This window comes from Musca autumnalis, unplaced genomic scaffold, assembly GCF_047663935.1.
Source record: "Musca autumnalis isolate F117 unplaced genomic scaffold, ASM4766393v1 scaffold_2, whole genome shotgun sequence".
Lineage (NCBI taxonomy): Eukaryota > Metazoa > Arthropoda > Insecta > Diptera > Muscidae > Musca > Musca autumnalis.
In genome coordinates this window covers 7,681,908-7,704,146 of record NW_027411755.1, presented here as the reverse complement: position 1 = coordinate 7,704,146, position 22,239 = coordinate 7,681,908, and the positions used below count along the sequence as shown (strand labels likewise).

The window sequence follows — 22,239 nt, the reverse complement described above, 5'->3', positions numbered from 1 at the left end:
TGAAACGGCATTTCTCATTGCTATGAGGGCAGTTTCCCCTTGTCCCTTCAGAGATGTTAGTAGGAAATAGTTTTTAGGTCTCCTTAGTTTTCGCTATAGTTCCCGGATTGGTGATACTTCCTGCGAATCAAATCGAAGGTACATTGACTGCAAATGACAATTCTGTAAAAAAACAAATGGTTTTGTGCCAAAATAAAGAGGTTCCCTATATATAATGATACCTGGATAAGCCAGCCCAATACATATTCAGTCGCTTCATCCATAAGATTCAGGGTTGTCCTCTTGTCTTCTTGAATATTTATTTGGACTATCAGGATTATTGGACTACTAGCTACGGACTTCTTGGTGCGTCATTGGTATCTTTTATACCGTTTCCTCCGTTTGTATTTAGTTACTTGGCAGTTTTACCATCCATGTTATGTTTGGCTTGTTCGAGTTCACCGATATTTTTTCGGACATTGTCTGAAGAAATCTTAAGAAGGAAAATTTTCCCCGTTCGTAATTTGACAACTTGGGAATTCTGCAACAAATTTAAAACTTTATACCGTTTTCCTACTAAATACGAAATAATTTGTTACAAACAACAATACATGAGAAGAAACCCTGTACGTTGGGCGCCAACCTGGATTATATTTGAACTAGAGTTCATCGGTTCATTGCAATAAATTTAAAACTTCACATCGTTTTCCTATGAAATAGGAAATAATTTGTCACAAACAAAAATACATGAGAAGAAACCCCCCACATTGGGCGCCAACCTGGATTATAATTGCATTAAAGTTCATCGGTCGATCAATGATTTATCACGAGTGTCCCTACTCAAAAATTTGTCAAGTCTTAGGCAGAATGTCATGGCCTTTTTCATGTTGCAGAATCAATCCTGTGAGGGACTTCCCATGGTGGGCGGCATTTTTGATTATATTTAAAAATCAGTTTACAGTCTAACCCCCATTATTACAAGTCTTCTTTTGTTATATTTTGGATTTACCGAACAGATTTAGAGCGTTCCGCTTAACTTAAAGTTAAAAGTGATGATTGAATTTCAAGGAGGAGCTTCTTTTCATTAACTTTCAATGTGAAAATTATATTTTTAATGCATCCTAGTTAGTTTATTTTGCATTTTCAAATCCAACAGATAGTAAAAGAACTCATGTAAAAATGGCCCTAAGATTTATAACGAATATTTAAAATAAACAGCATTTGACACAGAGTTCTGCAACAAATTGACAACTTCAAATCGTTTTCCTACGAAATAGGAGAAAAATATTTCACTAATAACAATATATGAGAAGAAAACCGCCCCACATTGGGCGCCAACCTGGATTATATTTGAATTAGAGTTCATCAATGATTTATCACGAGTCCTCCTCAATGTGTAAATTTTTTAACTACATAGGCAACTCTTCTTCTTCATGCCTTCTTCATATTGCAGTGGAAAAACATCGGTTAGGTCAAGCGCAATGTATTAATCCTGTGAGCATTTCAAATTATATTTAAAATTCAGTTTATCAGTCTACGATTAAAAATATTTAAAATAGACAGCATTTGAGACAGAATGTCATGTACTTCTTCATAATACATCGACAAGGTCAAGCGCAATGTATCAAACCTGTGAGGAACTTCCTCTTTTCAAGTTCAATGCCTTACGAGCGTTGTAACACTCAAGAGTTTTGTCTCAAATTTACCTATATAGCTTTTTCTTTAAAAGTACAAACTTTTTTTGTTGCAAATAAGGCCAAGCGATAAAAAACCCCACGTTGGGCGCCAATATCTTTTATATTCATATTTTAGTCCATCGTTGTATGCTTTATTGCAACACCCTCTAGTAAAATATTGACCAATTAAAAAATCATATGGGATAAGGTTTTGGTGAAATTGCCGTAAAGCCATTTATGCCATCCGCAAGGTAAATACCATCACGTCCAATGTGTTGTTTTAGAGACAAATAATTTTTTGACTGATGTCTGAATTTTAGATACAATCTGTCGAAGTAAAAACAATTTTGATATAAATGGGATCGGAAGCCCCACATTGGGCGCCAGACGAGTTTTTATTAGAATTAAAGTTTTTCTGTCCATGTTACGCACTCAAATTTGTATCATATTAAACAAAAACACAGCAGCCGAGACATATAATGCTTTGCCAAAATTCACTGGGGATATTGGCTAGCCCAATCGCTATGTAAGAATCATCCATATGAGGCACTTCCAATTGCTTCAAGTTCAATGTCTTCTTTTGGAGAGAAAATTTGTTTACTGATTTTAATTAATTTCTCCTTGGAGTCGAGCTTAATGACCGATGATTTTTCCAAATGAAAGAGGAAAGCCGAAGCCAATTCGTACCCCACACAACCACCATTATTATGTGACCGGTTTCGCCGTTGGTTGCAGCTCATCGGATTTCTGTCATCTCTTTCAAATGCAATTTGTTTTTACAGTGGTGGATATTTGTCCACTCAATCTGTATGGCTTCCATGACAAACGCTAAAGCTGAAAACACATCCAACGGTTGAGTAAAGTTTTGTGTCGTTTTTGGTAGATGAATAAAAGACAAAGTGCTGTCAAGTTTCAATTTTTCTTTATTCTTTTACCAGAAATGACACACAACTTTACTCAAACGTTGGATGTGTTTCAGCTTTAGCGCAGCCTTTTGGAAGTTATGAGTTTTTGCTCTGAGTGCTAACACGCCGTGATAACACTTGTTCCATGTGTTTTTACTGATGTCTAATTAGATACAACTTCCCACCTTTGACCACTACTGTAATTTCTTCCTAAGAAGTGGAATCCGAAAGCCGCAGGCTGGGTGCCAACATAACTTCTATGAAAATCTACCTAAGTCCACTGAAAATGTTGTCCTATATTGGAAATTAACAGCATCCGACACATAAAAAAATTAAATGCACAGAAACCCCACGTTGGGCGCCAAATTAGTTTATATTGGAATTTAAGGTCATATGTCTACGTTACCTACTCAATTTTTTTATATTAAAAAAGAGAGCATCCGTCATTACCCAAGTTGTTGTGGAGACATTTTCATTACCCCACTGAAGCTCTTCCTATTTCTTGGCGATCAAGACATTGCTTGCTTTTTGATTAACTCTGACATGAGGTGATTTGCCTGTCTCCCCTCTTGAAATTCCTGCTCAGTTGTTTTGAAGTCATCATTTTCAATACGTTATTACCGATAATTTTGGATTTCCTGATAACAACGGATTTTCCATCCATTAACGTTCAATGCCTTGTTCAATAATTGATTTCCACTTACAACATAATTTATTTTGGCGCCCAACGTGGGTTTCATTCTTACATTAAATGTTGATTATAAGGAATTGGAAACTTTTTGTTGCGTGCTTTTCATTCAAAGTTATTTTTATAAACTTTCGATCAAGGGTTTTGACCCTAACACAGAATTATCATTCGATTTGATAACTCTACGATTTACAGTTGTTACAAATAATACGTAAAATTGTATGCAAATTCTCTGAAACTCCTTTCCCAATAAATCTTCCAGTTACGGTTGATATAATATAATTGAGATGAGGTGCTGCTCAACGAAAGAGAGATTTTTTCAGAATGATTGAAAACCACATTCAATATTTATATTAGCAGTAATGTGAGAATACTTGACACTTTAATTTCCTAAAAAAAGCACATGGTTGTGGTTAAAAAGTACCCTCTCACACAATTCATTGCAAACGTAAATAAAGCTTTGAAATGTGTCATTATTATTTGTTCCTATTTATTAATCATTTGCTCTGCTATTTGTCTTTTCTATTATTCGAACCACTAATATTTACTTAAATAATTGACATCAACTTGATATGTTCATTATCTTCTTAAAAAATATTGGCATATAAGGAAATTATTACGACATTTTATTAAAACTTGCCATATTCTCTATTAACTTTATCACAATATAGACAAAACTTCAAAACAATGATTGATCATCCGATATAGGGTTTCATGCTTTCCAGTGAAGTGTACACATTCAACGAACTTGCGTTCAATACTTAGCTGGTATGCAAAACATTTAATAATAAATTGCTCGTTCATTTACAAACAAATGTCACAATAGTAGGATCCGCACACACAATTGACATAAACAAATTGTTTTCTATACAAAGAAATCAGTGAGTAGATCATACAAACTATACTCATACTCTCTGCTAACTACCTAGATATCTATCAAAACATTATTGAGAATATCAATAAGAGGGGAAAGAATTTATACAGTGTGGAAGATAAGTGAAGGAAAAGATGGAATATGTTTTAATTATTAAAATATGTAAATGATATAGAGAAATATTCACTGCTTTTAAGGATATTGGCCACGATCATTGGCATTGATATGTCAATCATATTTTGGCGCCCAACGTGGGTTTTATCATCAATTTTTTAGTTTTCTCTGCTAAACGTTAAAATACAATCCAATAATTAGAGTGAGTGGAAACGCCAAGAAAATATATAAAGATGGGACCCACGTTGGGCGCCAAAAAATATATACAACACAAAACATAGTATTATAAAATATATCAATTTATCAGAATCAAAAAGAAATGTTAATATACAACCCACATTGGGCGCCAAAATAATTTATATTGCCAGAATTCAGATGTGAAAGATGTTCCTGCAATGTAGAACTCAATTTGTTATAGCCTTTTTATTTTCCAAGCTATACACTTCTAACATAATATATTTTGGCGCCCAACGTGGGGCTCATTTCAGCGTTTTTTGCAGATTTTATCGAAATGACATATTTAATGACTTTCAGACTACATACAACACAAAACTTATTATGATTAAATATATGCATTTAACAGAATCAATAAAAAATGTTAATATGCACCCCATGCTGGGCGCCAAAATAATTTATGTTGTCAGCTTTTGAAAGAAGTTCCTGCAATTTCGAACTCAATTTGTTAAAGTTTATTTATTTTCCAAGCTATACACTTCTAACGTAATATATTTTGGCGCCCAATGTGGGGCTCATCTTAGTATTTTTTGCTGATTTTATTGAAATGACATTTTTAATCAGACTAATAAATTTGTTTGAGTGCTTTTCATTTAAATTTATATTTTTTTTATAATCTTCAGATCAAAGCGTTTGACCAAGATTCAGGTCAAAACCTTTGATCTGAAGACGTTAATATTCCTTGCAGAAGATTTATGGACTAAAAGTCGGCTGGTTTACCAATAAAAACTCATGATAAACAATTTTATTGACACATGTTGACCGAGGTCGTTTTAGGACGGAAAAGCTCTTTACTTTGCTCTTCTGTCAGCAATCTCCTCTTAGTAGTTTCCACAGTAGTTTTGAACCCCACTGTATCTTGTGATCAGTGTTTCTATGACTGAGAAATGATAGACATGATTCTGTTTTCGTTTTTGTTATCTTTCACAACAAACACACCCACCAAAAAAAGTGCGGTTTTAAAACCGATCAAATGACTCATAGCCGCAGACTACAACAGCAACAACATGCAGCAATGGGGTTTAGCGTACAAATCTAAATATTTTTTCAATCACAGATTAACGATTTCAAGTTTTTGGTTTCAGTAACACAGACACACATATAAGTCAAAAAATGCGTTTGTGTGTGAGCTTTTAAGTCGAATGATGTGCATCTAATGGGGTTTATGTGTACTTTAATGAATCATTGTTGTTAGCCCGATTGAGAAGATGTCTAGAAAATGAGGAATGAGCCAAGATTGGCTTAGGTATGTTATTAAGCAATGGGGTATTAGGAAACCACACCACACATGGCTAGATGGTGCATACCTGCATTTGTTCGTTCATTCGTTGTGGTAAACTGGCTAAATTGTGATTAATAATCAATTTTTTTCTTCGTTTTCCTAATTTTTGAAACCATTATTTATGTTATTTTTTCAGAAAATATTGCATTAGAAAAATCAATAGCAAGCCAAAGAACCCGACGTCCAGCTGCCACAACCACCACCAACATCTAGAAACCAGAAACAAAATCCCCACAAAAGGTGATGACTACGTCATCTTTGTCGTCAGAATACCACTGACCAAACAACAGCCAACATCAGAGCCATCATCACCTTCAACAACAACCAACCAACGAAGCAACCAAGTTGTCTACGGCATAGTTGTTTGCCAGTTTTTTTTTTGTTTTGATTTTTTCCTTCTTCAATTTCTGTTGTTCCGTCGTCTAATGGAATTACAATCAAATCAAGCAATAAAAATCAATCAAACACTTGTAGAAAATTGATAATTTGCAAAACAACAAATCAATGCAAAATTTTGTATCAATAAATCAATTAAAACGTAACTTCTTTGGACAATTATTGGTCATTTTCTTTACAATAACATCAAACTAATTGTGATATTAAATAATAATAAAAAACAACAATAAGCAAAAGAAAAAATCCCACAACATTTCGTGATAAATACGCAATTTGTATTCGTTCGCTGCCGGCCATATGTTTCTATGGATGATTGCCAGTTTCAAGATATAATTTAAATTGTAACGGACGATTAAAGGAATTCTCTCACGTAACCAACTCTCCCCCAAAAGAAGAGGAAGCAAAATAACACACTCACACACGCAAAAGATAAAGGACAGTTAACACCACAACAAAACCACACACAAAGAAGTAAGCGAGAGAGAGAAAGGAAGGAGGATAGGAAACAAACCCCTAAATCCCATCAAAAGAGGTAGAAGTCGCAGAAAATATTGAGAACACCAAATATCATTTCCACAACATTTGCCATACATACGTCATAGCCACAACTCGGCCGTGTCCGCTGCAGTAATTCCAAATCGTCCGCTATGGGTAACACATCGTCACACACGCATGAACCTCTAGAAAGAGGAAATTTTCAACGAGGCAAATATGGTGATGTCACAAATGGGGTAGGTTTTCTTTATGTTTTTGTTTTGAATTGTTTGCCGCATAGCAAAACACTTGTTTCTCTCTTTGACATTCTCTTAAATTGTTATGATGCTCTTCCTTAATACTAATGTGTCTTTTTCTGCCTATTTTCCTCCTTTTTTTAGAAATCAGCTTCATTCCGTTTTAGCAAAAAATCACCCAAGAAAATGGATCGTTTGCGACGATCCTTTCGTGATTCTTTTAGACGCAGAAAGGATCGTGTCCCTGAATCGTCGAAACCCCATCAATGGCAAGCCGATGAAGAAGCCGTACGTACGGCCACCTGTTCGTTTGGTGTTAAATATTTGGGCTGTGTTGAAGTTTTTGAATCGCGCGGTATGCAAGTTTGCGAGGAAGCCCTCAAAGTTTTAAGGGTGAGTACATGTAATAAAATCGACTACTATGACATAAGTGTGTACAGTCCACCGAATCTTAGTTTTAAATCCATAAATCTTAGCTGAAGATATTTAAGATTACACTATAAGTTTTGAGGATAATAAAGTGGATGCTTAGGTCCTCTAAAGATTCGAAAATCATCTGATACTTTAAACACACAATACCTACTGGTTTTTATTGACTAACAGGATATGCCATCTATTGGGAAAAGAATATTAGCAAGGACACTTACCACTTAACAAGTGTCGTCTTGACAGGGTGCCACAACGACTTGCTAAATCCGCAACCCTTTATTGTCAAACTTGAAACTGATGATTTTCAAGATGTTACTATGGTCTTTGAGGATTAAAAACTGGATGCTTGAGGCCTCTATAGATTTGAAAAGGATATTGTACTCCAAGTAGTCAACAACTTCTGGACTTTATTAACAACTTGTTAACTATCAGGATAGGGGGCGTAAACGACTATTAGCAAAGCCTCTTACCACTTCTCTGCATACAAGGTGCGGGAAAATTCCTTAAAATAGACATAGAATCGCAAACCACAACAGATATACATATTAAATTTTTTTTGAGCGGGCAATTGAGACTTTGTTATAAAAAGTTTAATGTTGAAAAACAAGAAACAAGGAAACTGATGAAGATCTGTGGCGAGGTCTGAAACTATAGTCTTCCTGCCTTACCCCTTGGTAAACATCGCCAAATTTTTCCCACTAATAAATTAAAGTTGTTTTAATAAAATATTAAAACAACGACTATGGGATTAAGCCTGACTATTTTGAAAAACAAAATAGAAGTCGTCATCCCAAAGAAAAAACGCCAACCCTCCTATTCAAATTATTTTCGTAAGACTCACCATTCTAAAGAAGTTCAGTATTTAATGCAATAATCGGATCCATTTATCAAATTTCAAAATTAATGATCCTAGCTGAAGATAGCTTAGATCCGCAAAATATTTGAGAATCATCTGATACTCCAAATACCCCTGGCGGTGACACCAAAAATTAATGGATTTTATTATATATCGGAGTACGTCACCTATTGAGAAACAAATGCTAGCAAAGACACTTACCGCATCTGTACTAACAAGGTGTAGTCTTGACAGGGTGACAAAATGACTAGCTAAATGCTGGAAATTCATTAAAATAGGGTGGCACAGAGAACCCTTAATATTTTTTTTTCATAGGAAATATTTTTAGTAAAAAAATTTTAATTTTACCATATTATAGTACGTTTATATATAACCGGATTTAACAAGCTACTGGGTTTCAAATGTCAATTCTATTGCTTATATTTCATATAAATCCTCATAAAGAAGGTTAACCCTGCAGAAGGCTATAGTATAAACATGGCCTTACTGAAATTATGTTCTTCCTCCTTTGCAATTCTATTTCCGAATATTTGTTTGTGACCAATACAACTAGACTTCCAGACCAGAACCAGCCTTTTTTGCTGAAACTAGGTAGAAAGCGGATCTCTATGGATTTATGTAGGATCATTCGTAGATACATATATCGATGATTAACGTACGATTTATGGTCATGGACGCCTCCTCGTATTCACGTTTGGGAATACAGTGTAACTAGTAGTCGATAATCTCCAACCTACAGACTGTACTACGATCACAGCTGCGCTACTTGTTTGACGAATACTGGTGCCGTAAGATCAATATTAGAAATCTACTATAGAAAACATGCAATGAAATTATCTGTCCTTAGATCGAGTTCCACACTAGAGACTAGGGAGACTCAATCTGAGAAATGACATTTGTTTCATGAAACAACTCTGGTGTGGAATTTGATTTAGGAAAATGATCTGTTCACTATACAATGCTTGTCAAACTCATGATCTACAGACTATTTTAAGATCACTACCCAGCAAAATGTTCGATGCCAAATATGTCATTCTTTCATGGGTGCATCTGGCATGTCATCTTTTTAGCATCTTCATCGATGATTTTTATATGAGCGTGGACCCCAAAAGATGCTATTCATTTTTGGATCCATAGCATGTCATTTACACCAATGCTTTGACATATCATTTTCACCAATGCTTTGGCATGTCATTTCCACCAATGTCATTTTCACCAACCCTTTGCATTACGACGAGAGTTTTAACAACGTTGGTTGTGATTTCGAGTCTCCGACAAGATCAAGCCTATTGTGAATTATTAATCTTATATATTTAGAAAAATGTGTATAAATAAATCACAAAATGCTAATGAAAAGATCGGATCTTTCACGACTTCCTTTTCATGGGTTCAAATGCTGATGAAAAGATCTGATCTTTCACGACTTCCTGTGCATGGGTTTATATGGTAATGAAAAGATCGGATCTTTCATGGAACCCCTTCCTTCAAATTTTGCTGGGTATATATTCACAACAGACATGTCCTCTCAAAGCAGCTGCAAATGTTTTCTTGCCAAAAGGTCTTCTGTTAGATAACTAAAATGACTTTATATGGAAGTCCAAACGATCTTCTTAAAGAAGCAGAAAAAGATATCCAGAAGATCTTCCTATAGAAGCCCGAAACATCTTCTTAAAGAAGTTCAACAGAACTTCTCCGAATAACCTGAAGGGTCTTCTCAAAGAAGTCCGAAATGTTTTCTTACAGAACATCAAATATCTCCTTAAGGAATCCCAAAAAGTCTTCTTAAACAAGACCAAGAGGTCCTCTTAAAAAAGCCTAAAATGTCCTCTTCAGAATATCAAAAGGCATCTTATTGCAGTCCAATATGTCCTTTTAATGATGACCAAAAGGTGGTATTAGAGAAGATGAAAAGAAAATATGAAGACCGAAGGTTGTCTTATAGAAGAGCAAAAGCTGTTCTTAAAGATGACCAAAAGGTCTTCTTAAACATGCCCAAAATGTCCCCTTCTAAAGAACCAATAGGTCATCTTATAGCGGTCCCAAATTTCGTCCTCTTATAGAAGACCAAAAAGACTTCTTTTAGAAGATCAAAAGTTCTTCTTTTAAAAGGCCAAAAGGTCTTCTTCTAGAAGATAATTTAGAGAAAAACCTTCCGATCATCTCACGTTTAGCACTTGAGGTGTCAAAATTATTACGAGATTGGTGATGTTAATTCTACTGACTTCTGATCCACACAAAAATCACATGGGAGCAAATGTCACATATTTCACGTCAAAAATTCCTGTAAAAAGTTTCTAGTCATAAAAATGTACCCGATTTTACAATTTTGGATATAAAATCAATATCTACGGACATTATAATAAAACGACACCTACAGGAATATACTCACACTAACATTAGCAAAGTTTTAAACCATTGTTAATTTCACAAATAGGTGGCATTATGTCTTGGCTAAAAAACTATTTCGCACAAATGAATTTTGGCCTCATAATATCGTCGAATCCGAATAATACCTTCGAATCCGAATGCTGTGACGAACATAGTACGAAATCCTCACAGAAACGTTTTTGATAGTTATAATATTCAAAAACTATGGCTACATTTTTTCTTGGAAGTGTAGCCACCATTGAGAAAGGTGATGTTTTTGTCTGAGATGGAACTCTCTCGTTATGTCCGCAAGGCTTACATGCCTTACAGTACCGTAAAGTGAATGCATAAAACATTGTCCTACGCTCATCATGAAGGTCAAGCATTAGCAAAGACCAAAACCACTGTAAACTGGGGCTTGTGATAATTGGTCATAGGTAAGCACTATGAGCCTACATCATGAGTTCTTAGCACCTTCTCTATAAGAAGGCCTAATTGTCATCTATAACAAGAATATGAGATCTTCTTATAAACACCATGAGGTCTTCTTATAAAGGCCATGAGGGCTTCTCATACGAGACCCTTTAAACATAATGTGAAGTTTACTTTATTCTGGAACAAATCACAAGGAAACTCTATTCGATGAAAGTGTATTGTAGAAAACTTATTGCTCCAAAAGATGGGGTTAATCAAAGAAAAATTGTAATTTGCAGTTTAAAGGAACATTAGTCCTTCAATCTAAAAAAAAACACATACACTAAAGGTTGAAACACCTGCAAAGTTTTTTTGTCACAATTTCTCTTAGCGGTTCTACCCAGTCTGTTTTTTTGCTGTTCAAATATTCCGCCTAAAAGTATGCTCGTTAAATTTTTTGGTTGAGAAAAATCAGTTTTAGTACTGGTATGGACTCCCAAACCGTCTTATCTCTTACCTTACTCTCCATAAAAGATCGTATTGAATCAGTCACTCCTCAGTAAAGAAGTTATATACATTTTGAGTTCGCTTGAAAACCAATCAACACTGTTTGCTTTATATATTGTGAATTTTCATGATAATTTACATCTCCTTGTTCCATTTGTCAAACTTTAAACAATCTTTGCAACACAAGGCCTCTGTGCTTCCCATAATCCCTGACAATTCCAGTCAGTCCATTTTAGTTATTGTTCAAATATTCCGCCTATAAGTATGCTCATCATTTTATTTGCTTCAGAAAAATCAGTCTTTTAATACGGATTTCCAAATACTTCGCCTTATCTAAATAATAGTGAGTCCAAGTCAAAAGATGCCTTATGATTGTATCGGATCAGCCAATCAGTCACGCATCATTGACGATATTGTATGTATTTAGAGACCCTTTAGATGCCTTTCAACATGTTTACTCTAAATAGTGTGGGTTTCCCGAATCACTAGAATCTCCTCTTTATCAAAATTTTTTATTTGCCAAACATCATTTTTCTAGTTTTTAACTTTCCTTTCGTTACAAAAAAGTTTGCTAACCACCATCTAAAAACAGCAAAAGTTGATTGAACTAAAGTGGCCACTTTGTATGCTCCCGTTTTTTTCTGTTTCTTGTTTTCTGTGCTAATCATAAATAAATTAATTTCTGGAATTAAGAACCACCAAAAAAAGATTCTTAATTAGCAGTGTCCGTTGTAGTCGTTTTAATTAAACATTTATTAAACGCTTGCTGACCTTGGTGTCAATGAAGAACTTGGGAGCTGGAGGCAGCAAGCATACTTAGTGTGGGTTCAGCGAGTAATCGATACCATAAAAGAACGAACAGCAAACAAGACATTTTAGCAATAATTAAAACAAAAAAAGGAAAACTTAAAATAACAACAACAAACAACTTATAATTTCTTTTGTCTTTTCTTTGCAGAACTCTCGTCGTCGCCCGGTACGCGGTCTATTACATGTTAGCGGTGATGGTTTACGCGTTGTCGATGACGAAACCAAGGGCCTGATTGTCGATCAAACAATCGAGAAAGTCAGTTTCTGTGCTCCAGATCGTAATCATGAGCGGGGTTTCAGTTACATCTGTCGTGATGGTACCACACGTCGTTGGATGTGTCATGGTTTTTTGGCTGTCAAAGATTCCGGAGAACGTTTGTCCCATGCTGTAGGCTGTGCCTTTGCCGTGTGTTTGGAGCGTAAACAGCGTCGTGACAAGGAGTGTGGCGTGACAATGACCTTTGACACCAAGAACAACACCTTTACTCGGACCGGTTCATTCCGCCAACAGACTATGACCGAGCGCATGATTAACAACGAACGTGGCGTTGATACACCATCGGCTGCAGTGCCGCCTCAACCTAAACCCTATAATCCGTTTGCCATTGAACGGCCCCACGCCAATTTAACAATGCTGGAGAGACAAAATTCATTCCGTGTGCTTAGCACAATTGGTACCCAGTCACCCTTCAAACGGCAGATGTCATTGCGTATCAACGATCTTCCGTCCAACGCTGAGCGTCAAAAAGCGTTTATGGCAGCTGCATCAGGTTTAACATTGGGTTTGAGTGCCAACACGCCCAATCGCAGTGTTTCACCCATACCAGAGGTATCACCGGCCAGACCTGGTGGTTTGGAGCTGGAGAATGGTGGTGTGGCCACCGCAGAAACTGTTAGTCAACTGTGTCAGGAGTTAAGCCAGGGCTTGACACTACTCTCACAAAATGATGCGGTGCTAGCAACACCCACCGGTACTGCTGCCGCTGGTGTTGCCGATGATCTCAATTTCAACAATAACTTGAGCATTAATCAGAACATAATTGCTGCTGATAAGCAATATCAAAAAGGAATCTCCTCACCCAGCAGTACCAGTAGTTATGGTATTGTGACGCCCACAGCCAAGGTAACACCACGCATAGCTTCCGGTTCGCCAGCGATTTTAAATACACCGCCACAGACACCAAGCAATACACCAACCTTACCGACAAGTGGTGACAAATCATTGGCGGAAGCCGCACTGCCACAAGCCGATCAGTGGTTGGGTCAAGTGGTGAAAAGTACTTCACCGGCTGTACATAAACGTGGTCCCATGCTAAGCACAGGAGGTCGCACCCAGTCGCTGAGTTCGGTGCCGGGAGTCAACGATCCATTTGATGCTGAATGGGTGGCGGGTGTCACGAAGCCTTTGTCACCCGACATGCCCTCAAGTATAACAACAAACACACCACCTACTCCTCCTCTGCACAGTACCAATCCATTTATATCACCACCGAAAGCACCAACACAATCATTCCAAGTGCAACTTTAAGTATGCCACCCGATCAAACTCCTCCTCCTCCACCCTAGGCAATAAAGAAGAAGCAGACAGAATTGGAGCAAACGTAAGAATGCATTGCATTTGGAAATGAAACGGCTGGCTGGCTGGCCTGCCTGACAGCAAACAATCACAGGCGGTCGGTCAGGTCAGGCTGGCGGTGATCATGCTGCGTCGTTAAAGAAAAAGTGTACAGTGTTGGACACAAAAACACTTAAAAAAATTTTTAGGAACATCCTATGTTATGAGTATTTTTTAAGCGTTAAATCAATGGAAAAAATATGAAAAACACAGAAAAAACAATTTAAAACTGAAAACGAATGAATGTTGAAAAGACACTCTGAAAATGAATGTGAATACTATGTGTGTGTTTTTTTGGATGAATGCAAGAAAGAAAGAAGTCAAAATGATGATCAAGAATGGATGAATGGATACCAGCCAGCTCCTTGTAGTTAGAACTTTATATTGTAGAATAGAAAATTGGGCAAATTTGTTACTTAATTATATTGCAATTAAGGGGAAGAGGTCAGAGGGGGTATTATGATTTTCTTCACTTTGTGAAGGCACCAGGGTGTGTGTAGTATTTACACATATCTTAAGCGTTACAAAATGGCCTTATCTCAAGATCATTGTCATTCCTGAGGAGTCTAGTGGGCTTCAGCATTCCCTTTGGGCGTTAGACTTCTTTGGGCTGCCTATCATCTATACCAAAATGAAGCGAATTATAGCACCCTCTATTTACCTTCTTTCCTTAATTCACCATGATGTTACTTACATTTCTCCTAAATTAAGAAACATAAAAACACATCAAGAATAAAATTCAAAATAAACACAGTTTTTAAGAATTCAGATAAACTTATTAAGAAGGTTAAAGAAAAGGATTTGGGAAAACATTACAGGCAGGGTCAAAAACAAAAGTCAAGTTAAGATTCGGCCTACATATTTGATATGATAAAGGTATCTAAATCTAATTGCAAGGCTTTAGATTAACTCGAAGCATGGCTCCTGCTGGCACCTTCCATATACTTGTATATTTTTTTTCTTGGACGTTCATTTTCTTTATAGAATATGAAAGAAATTCTCAAGAGCTCAGCATTTAAAAACGATCAACAATTAATTTTCTTAGTTATTTTCAATTAATTGATTTGTTCGTAATTTTAAAATATTTTTTTGTCAATTCTTACTTTCCTTGTCCTTTCTTTTTCCTTCTTATTTTTTTGTATAGAACAACAACAATTTATTGTTATGTATTTTTTGTCATTGCCGTCTACCATTTTTACTTAAAATAATATTTATTTTCTAATTCAACGCCTTTTTTTGCTTAATTTTGTACAAAATGTGTATTATATTAAATTAATTTTATACAAATTAATAAAAAAAAAAACAAATTATCAGTTATTATTTTTTGTCGTAATATGTAGCATTAATTTACACTTAATTTTGCTGTAACTTTATTAAAAGAAGATATATAAATATATACAATTTATATAAATTTACATTATTATTATTTTTTATTTTAATTTTGTGTATTTTAATTTTATTATTATTTTCGTGTCTTTTGTTTTCTAGACTTATATATAGAGAAACATACATACAAACAAATGTGTTGTGTATTACATACTGAGATAGTTAAAAATGAAAAATAAACTTAATTAATAAATAAATTAAAAAAAAATCAAAAGTTTTAAGGTGAAATATTTTTTTTATTATATGAAACATTTTGAAGAGTAATTCAGTGGTTGGTAATAAGACTTCTTTCTGATTTAAAAAAAAGTATGTATACTTGTATAAAAAGGCCTGACGAAGTTGAACGGATCTACACTTTATATATTTACAAATTGTATGTACAAAGTATTGATAGGGTAAAATTGAGAGGAACTATTTTCTTCAATACTCGTCCCCATTTCCACAGGTTTAACTTTGGGCCCGAGTGCCAACACGCCCACTTGTAGGGTTTCGCCCATACAAGAGATTATACGGCCAGTCCTGGTGGTTTAGAGCTGGAAATTTTTGGTGTGAGTCTGAGGATACGTAAAGTGTAGTTAATTTCTTCTGGAATTGTATGGAAGAACTTCCTTCTGGTGTAGGATCATCTTGACAACAACAACATGCGTCTTGTGTCTCACAAATATCAGAAGTTTGAAGATCACTTCTTTCTTCTTTTCTTCTTTTATACCCTCAGCCTTTAGGCTAAAGAGGTTATATACACTTTGATACGACCAAAATTGTGCCTCATTGAAATAATGGTTTTAGAACCCACGTATGTTTCGACGAAATCCGTTTTAGACAATTTGGAGTCGATTTAGCCATGTCCGTATGCCAGTCCAGTTGGCTGGTGCGCACGAAAACTCTCAAACGAAGCAACCGAATTTTGACATTCATAATATTTTGTCCAAATTTAGTTAAAGTTTGAAGATGGGCCATTTCGGTCCATTCCTTCGGGTACCTCTCCCACAAGAGTTCAAAAATGTTCCCTAAAATTTTGTGCACGATAACTCTTGAAGGAAACAATCGAATTGGTCAATAACATTGCATATGGTAATATTACTTCTAGGCATAGATCCGGTCGCGTGCCTCCTACATAAAATTCGGAAAATGTGAAGTTTAAGAACACCTCTCTGATTGTTGTGAAGTTTTCTTCAGCAGGTTGTCCTTCCGGCCCCCTTTTCGGCGGTACAATTTTTTTCGGGGGCATGTTCATACTACCTAAGATAATGGCTTAAAAATCCTAGAAACCCTGACGGTACCAACTAAAATGGCAATTCCGCATAATAACTCTTGCAAGAAGTCTCTGATTGGTCAAAACTTTGCACATCGTATTATTCCATCTAGTCACGTATCAGGTTGGAATATGGACTATATCGGTCCCGTCCTTCAGGTACCTCCCACACAAAATTTTGTGAAAACTGCAGTTTAACAGCTCGCCTCAAATCGTTTTGAAATTTTTTTCGTTCGCTGTTTTTTGTTAGGTAGGAAGGATTGTGGCCTTTAACAAATTACGGTAGCGTTTACACAACATGAGCTATTTTATTTTTCCTCAGGTACTAAATTTTTTGAAATTCCAAATTTATTGGACTAGAACTTTTGTGGAACAACATGGAACAATGTTCTGTTTTCAAGTCCCCCGGGCCTTCCCCCTGGCTGACTTTTGACACCAAGAACAATCCCACGAACCGGTTTATGACGGCAACCAACTATGACCGAGCGAATGATTAACAGTGAACATGGTTGATTTTACTTGTAACCTTGGCTGTTTTGTTATTCCTAATCGGTTCTCAGCTTCATGGTGCTGTTTACGGACATCAATAAGAACCATCAATCTCCAGTTGTAATGGGAAATTTTGCGGTGTAGGCATTCCTGGTTTGACCCTGGTGATACAATGGCGGTGGGTTTTTGTGTATGGAATGAGATCTTTTGATTGTCCTCAGTGGGTTGGTCCTGGTGTATTTCTGGGCATCCGATGTTGCTGTTTGTCCAAATTAAATTGGGAGTTGTCAATCGTATGTTTCAACATGGTGTTATCGGGAGCGTATTCAGCTTCGTGGTCTGGACTGACAACCGTGCAGCTCGAGTTGTGATGGGGAATTGTGCGGTTCAGGGATTCCTGGTTTGACCCTGGCGATACTATTGGCGTTGGGACCTTGTGATTGTACTCGGCCGGTTGCTTTTAGCATCCTCAAAGTCTTGATAATGACATGGTATTATCAGCTACATTCCCATGGTTGGCGTTGGAAACCAGCATTTATATGTAAATCATTCAAGGCTATTTAATTCCAAACTTTTCCTATATTTCGACTTGGCTGGGAATCCTATTTTTTAATGCTTTATTAGAAATACACTATGGCAGCTTTCTCCACCTTTATATGTATTTGTCCTTCTGTATCAGAGGATTTGATCATGAATATTTGTCATCGGAAGGTTTGACTTGGTTCGAATCCCAGTTCATGCTGAAATCCTGAGCCAGGCTGGGCGAAGGTCATTTTATAGTGATATTTGAATTAAGATAGGACTGAGAACTGTAGATGTACGCAAGGTAGTCTTCATCCTCCATTGCCATTGATAATAGGTTAGCTTAGGGGCGTAAGTCGCCACATGTCCAATGGACATACACTTAAGTCAGAATAGGCCTGTTGTGCGCTCTAGGCTAATTGAAGAAAGGGTCGTATTTGGTCTCTTTATTATTTTAGGAATTTTGTGCCCTTAACAAAATGCCTTAACTGTTTAACATCATTTACCGTTATCTGATTAAGTCCCGGTATAGTGTCGGTCCCTAAAGACTGGGACCTGATATTTGCGAAAGCTGGGCATTGGCAAAGAAAGTGTTCGAACGTTTCGTCGTCCTCTCCGCATGCCCTGCATAAGCTGTTATCTGCGCATTTAATTTTATACAGATGAGCTTGTAAGCCCAAGTGACCAGTAAGGATACCTGTTAGCCTACTAATGTCTGCCTTACCTAATAATAGTAAGTTTTTACTTTTATCCTCGTTTGGGTCCCCCCAGAGAAACTTAGTGGTTTTCCCTATCTCCTCTCTATTCCATAGGGATGTATGGGCCTGTTTTGCCCAATTTTTTAACTGTAGACGTGACGCATTTAGAGGCTTTGCGCTGTCTAAGTTTACTGTTGCTAATTCCCTGCCATTTTTTGGCAGAGAATTTGCTCTTTCATTACCTTTAATCCCCGCATGGCCTGGTACCCATATGATATGCCCATATGATATGCACTGTCGTGGATGTTATTGCATTGATTCCCATTTTACTGTCCGTAAGGACGTTAACGGTAGTTGGTCTCGAGTTAGTATTATACCAGTTCAGACGCTCTGTGATCGCCCTGATCTCCACTTGAAGGACCGTATTATGATCTGGCAAACGAAGAGAGATTTCGGTTTCTGGTTCTTCAATAAAAAGACCCAGTCCCTGATAATAACTTCAAAGTCGATTCCATTGTCTGGACAGGGCTTTGTGGGTGGCTAATCTAAACCAAAGCTTGTTCCATTTAGGTACGGGTAGTAATTTCCATCACCAGGGCTTAACAGCACCTTGGTTTAGAGCCGCAAAATTTTTGGTTTTTAAAGTGAACTTCACCGAAAAAAATACGGTATTTAGTGTCCATTTAACTTCTTCTGTATCGGATAAGGGATTTCTATTTAGCTTCCCCATATTTTTGTGGTTAGGCTACACGGTGCTCTTGAAGCAACTTTAAATGGAATGTGCTTACACCTGGGAAGTTTTTGCGGATTCTGAAACTACAATGTTCACAGATGAGAAAAATCAAAAAAAAAAAAAAAAACTGGCCGGGACGCTTTTTAAATAAATCGCGATTCAAGTTGACATTTTTAGGGAAAATGTTGTAGCTGTGAAAATTCTATAGAGGATTGACCGTTATGATTTGTTCATAGGTTTTACCATTTTCGAGATAAATATATGTTCAGGTGACATTTTTAGCTTTTTTGTTTTCACGTTTTTATACCCTACACCACACGGTGGTAAGGGGTATTGTGTTTTTTCGCATTTGTATGTAACATAGAAAAGGAAACGAAATAGACCCATAGTTCCTTTTGGGGATACACATATAATCACTTTCTGAGTCGGTTTATGCATGTCCGTCCGTCTGTCCATGTATTTTTGTTCGCAACGTACAGGTCGCATTTTTTGTCCGATTCAGCCGGAAATTGTGGAATATTTTTTTACCCATAGGAAGAACGGTATTGCTTTTGGTGAAAATCGGTTCAAATTTGGATATAGCTCCCATATATATTTTCGGCCGATTTGACATATTTTTTTGCACCAAACACGCTATATACGTCCGATGAATGTGTGACTGAGTTCGGTCTAGAAATAAATGTGCCAAATTATATCGAAATCGGTTCAGATTTGGATATAGCTCCCATATATGTATATCTTTGGCCGATTTGACGTATTTGCTGCACCAAACACACATATGTTTGATTTCCATGAAATATAGAATGTGCGACTGAATTCGGTCTAAAAAGAAATGTGCCAAATTACATCGAAATCGGTTTAGATTTGGATATAGCTCCCATATATATTTTCGGCCGATTTGACGTATTTGCTGCACTAAACACGCTATATACGTCTGATTTTGATGAAATTTGGAATGTTCGACTGAATTCGGTCTACAAATAAGTGTGCCGAATTTCATATATGGAAATCGGTTCAGATTTAAATATGGCCCCATATATATTTTCGACCTATTTTACGTATTTGCTTCACCAAACACGCTATATACGTACGATTTTAATGAAATTTGGAATGTGTGACTGAATTTTGTCTAGTAATAAGTGTACCATATTATATAGAAATCTGTTCAAATTGAAATATATCTCCTATATATACTTTATATATTCACAGTTATGTAGGGTATCATATAGTCGGCCCCGCCCGACTATGATCCTATCCTTACTGGTTTTTTTTTTTTTTGAAAACGGTAAGGCTTATTGAAATGGGATTGGAGAGAATCGTTTAGCCGTGGAAATTCTCTACAAGATTGGCGTTCGTAATTTTCTCCTAGTTTGTACCATTTTCGAGATATATAAGTTCAAGTTGGGAAATTGCAGTCATGACATTGTTTTATAAGGAGGCGATACAGTCAATGCATTGTCCTAATTTGAACTTCTATATCTCAATAACGGTGAAGCCTACGAAATTATCATGAAGGTGAACATACAGAAAATGTTCATGGCTACAAAATTTTTTTTAGTCCCATTTCGATAGGACTTGCTTTTCAGGCGTTTTTTTTTTGTTTTTTGATTTTTCTCATCTATGAACATTGTAGTTTCAGAATCCGCAAAAACTTTCCAAGTGTAAGCACATTCCATTTAAAGTTGCTTCAAGAGCACCGTACATATTCATTATCTGGGGTTTGCTGTGACCGGCTAATTGGGATAGTGTGGATAGGACTGGAAATAAAATATTTACAGCGTAACGAAGTCGAAATTGCAGCCATTTAAAACCTCGCTACAAGTGACATCGAAATACATACCGTTTGGATACGGCAATGAAAAGTAGGTTTTATATGTATGTATGGCCTTAATGATGCTAAAAGGAATGAATTGCATTAGACCGGCCTGTAAGGTCTTTGTGGTTTGAAAATCAGATCTTTGCTGTTGAGCCGCCTTAAATAGTGAATAGAAGTTACCCTAACGTGATCTAGCGCTGATAAATACTTTTCTAATGTTATTTGTTGACTTTGTTGTGTTACTATATCCAAACCATCAGATTTTTGATGTTTTTCATCACAATAATTACGAGGAGCGTATGTACAATTTGGTTTGTAAAAACATGAGAAGTTATATCATTCGAAACAAGTGTATCGATTTTTATCATCACAAAGGAAGGAAAAACGCTTCCATTATGCCCTTCTATTTGCATTTATCCATCGATGCATTGATTTCAGTAAAGTTCCAGAATGACACACATGACATTAAAATACTCATTTGCACATAAATAATATATTCCCTCTAAATTTTTGCACCAACATTTTGAAATGTTTATATAAAATGATAGTTATTATATATAAAAAATGGTATTTAGGATTTAGCTCAATTTTTGCAAAATTTTAAAACAAAAAACATTGAAAAAATATCTTAAGAAACACAAAAATAAAATAAAAGAAAATGCACATGTAATGCGAAGAATTTTATTTGAAATTCGAAAATAATAAGCGATGTATTACAAAATGGCATAAATATGTGAGTTTAGTTTTACATCATATACAAAGATCGGACGTTGTAAGCTTCAGTGGATACAGTGCCAAGCACCTAAAGTCAAAAAAGTCTAATCCCAGCAAAAAATTCATTACAAATGTCCGTACTAATACATCAGTTTATCAAGGGCATTTCGCGAGAAATAAGTACTTATTTTTGGCCAGTAGTATTTTGGCTATTTGGCTATTTGGCTAAAATGAAGTTTGGCTATTTGGCTAAAATGAAGTACTTATTTTGGTGGTTTAGTAAGGAAACTTGAAACAGGTTTTTTGCTGGGATATATTTTCCTTTGAAAGGGAAAAATGTATTAAATGTTCCCATTCATCTTTGAGCCGACAAAATGCACATTAAAATAATTAATTTAAATTAATTTTATTTATAATAATTAATTATTAATTTAATATCAACTTTATATCAAAAATGTTTTTTAAATCAATTGTTTTAAATTCCAAATAAAATACTTTGCATTACATGTGTTTAATATTATAAAAACAACCTTAACGCCTTTTCAGCTGAAATGTTAACCCACGTTTAGAGTTATACTCCAGTTATTAAGAACCAAGATATAGAAATGGAACTAACTATCCCCTACCTGTTATTGTATGATTTTATAAAAATCACAATTTGTAATTAATTTGCATTCATATCATCACTATTAAAAACTGCAAACTATAAAATTAAATATAAATGTGAAAATTCATGAGAAACAAAAAACAAA

At 35.8% G+C, this 22,239-nt stretch overlaps 1 protein-coding gene across 2 annotated transcripts in view; it reads left to right on the top strand.

The window, feature by feature from the left end:
• Positions 1-15,290, top strand: part of numb (NUMB endocytic adaptor protein) — a 113,059-nt gene extending 97,769 nt beyond the window's left edge. The window contains exons 2-4 of one of the 2 annotated variants that reach the window (XM_073966794.1): positions 5,889-6,879; positions 7,024-7,272; positions 12,411-15,290. In XM_073966794.1, the coding sequence (XP_073822895.1) occupies positions 6,796-6,879; positions 7,024-7,272; positions 12,411-13,790 (1,713 nt within the window). In that variant the 5' untranslated portion in view covers positions 5,889-6,795 and the 3' untranslated portion in view covers positions 13,791-15,290. The remainder of the gene's footprint in view (positions 1-5,888; positions 6,880-7,023; positions 7,273-12,410) is intronic. The other variant, XM_073966795.1, reaches the window with a different exon arrangement.
• The last annotated feature ends 6,949 nt before the right edge of the window (positions 15,291-22,239 follow it).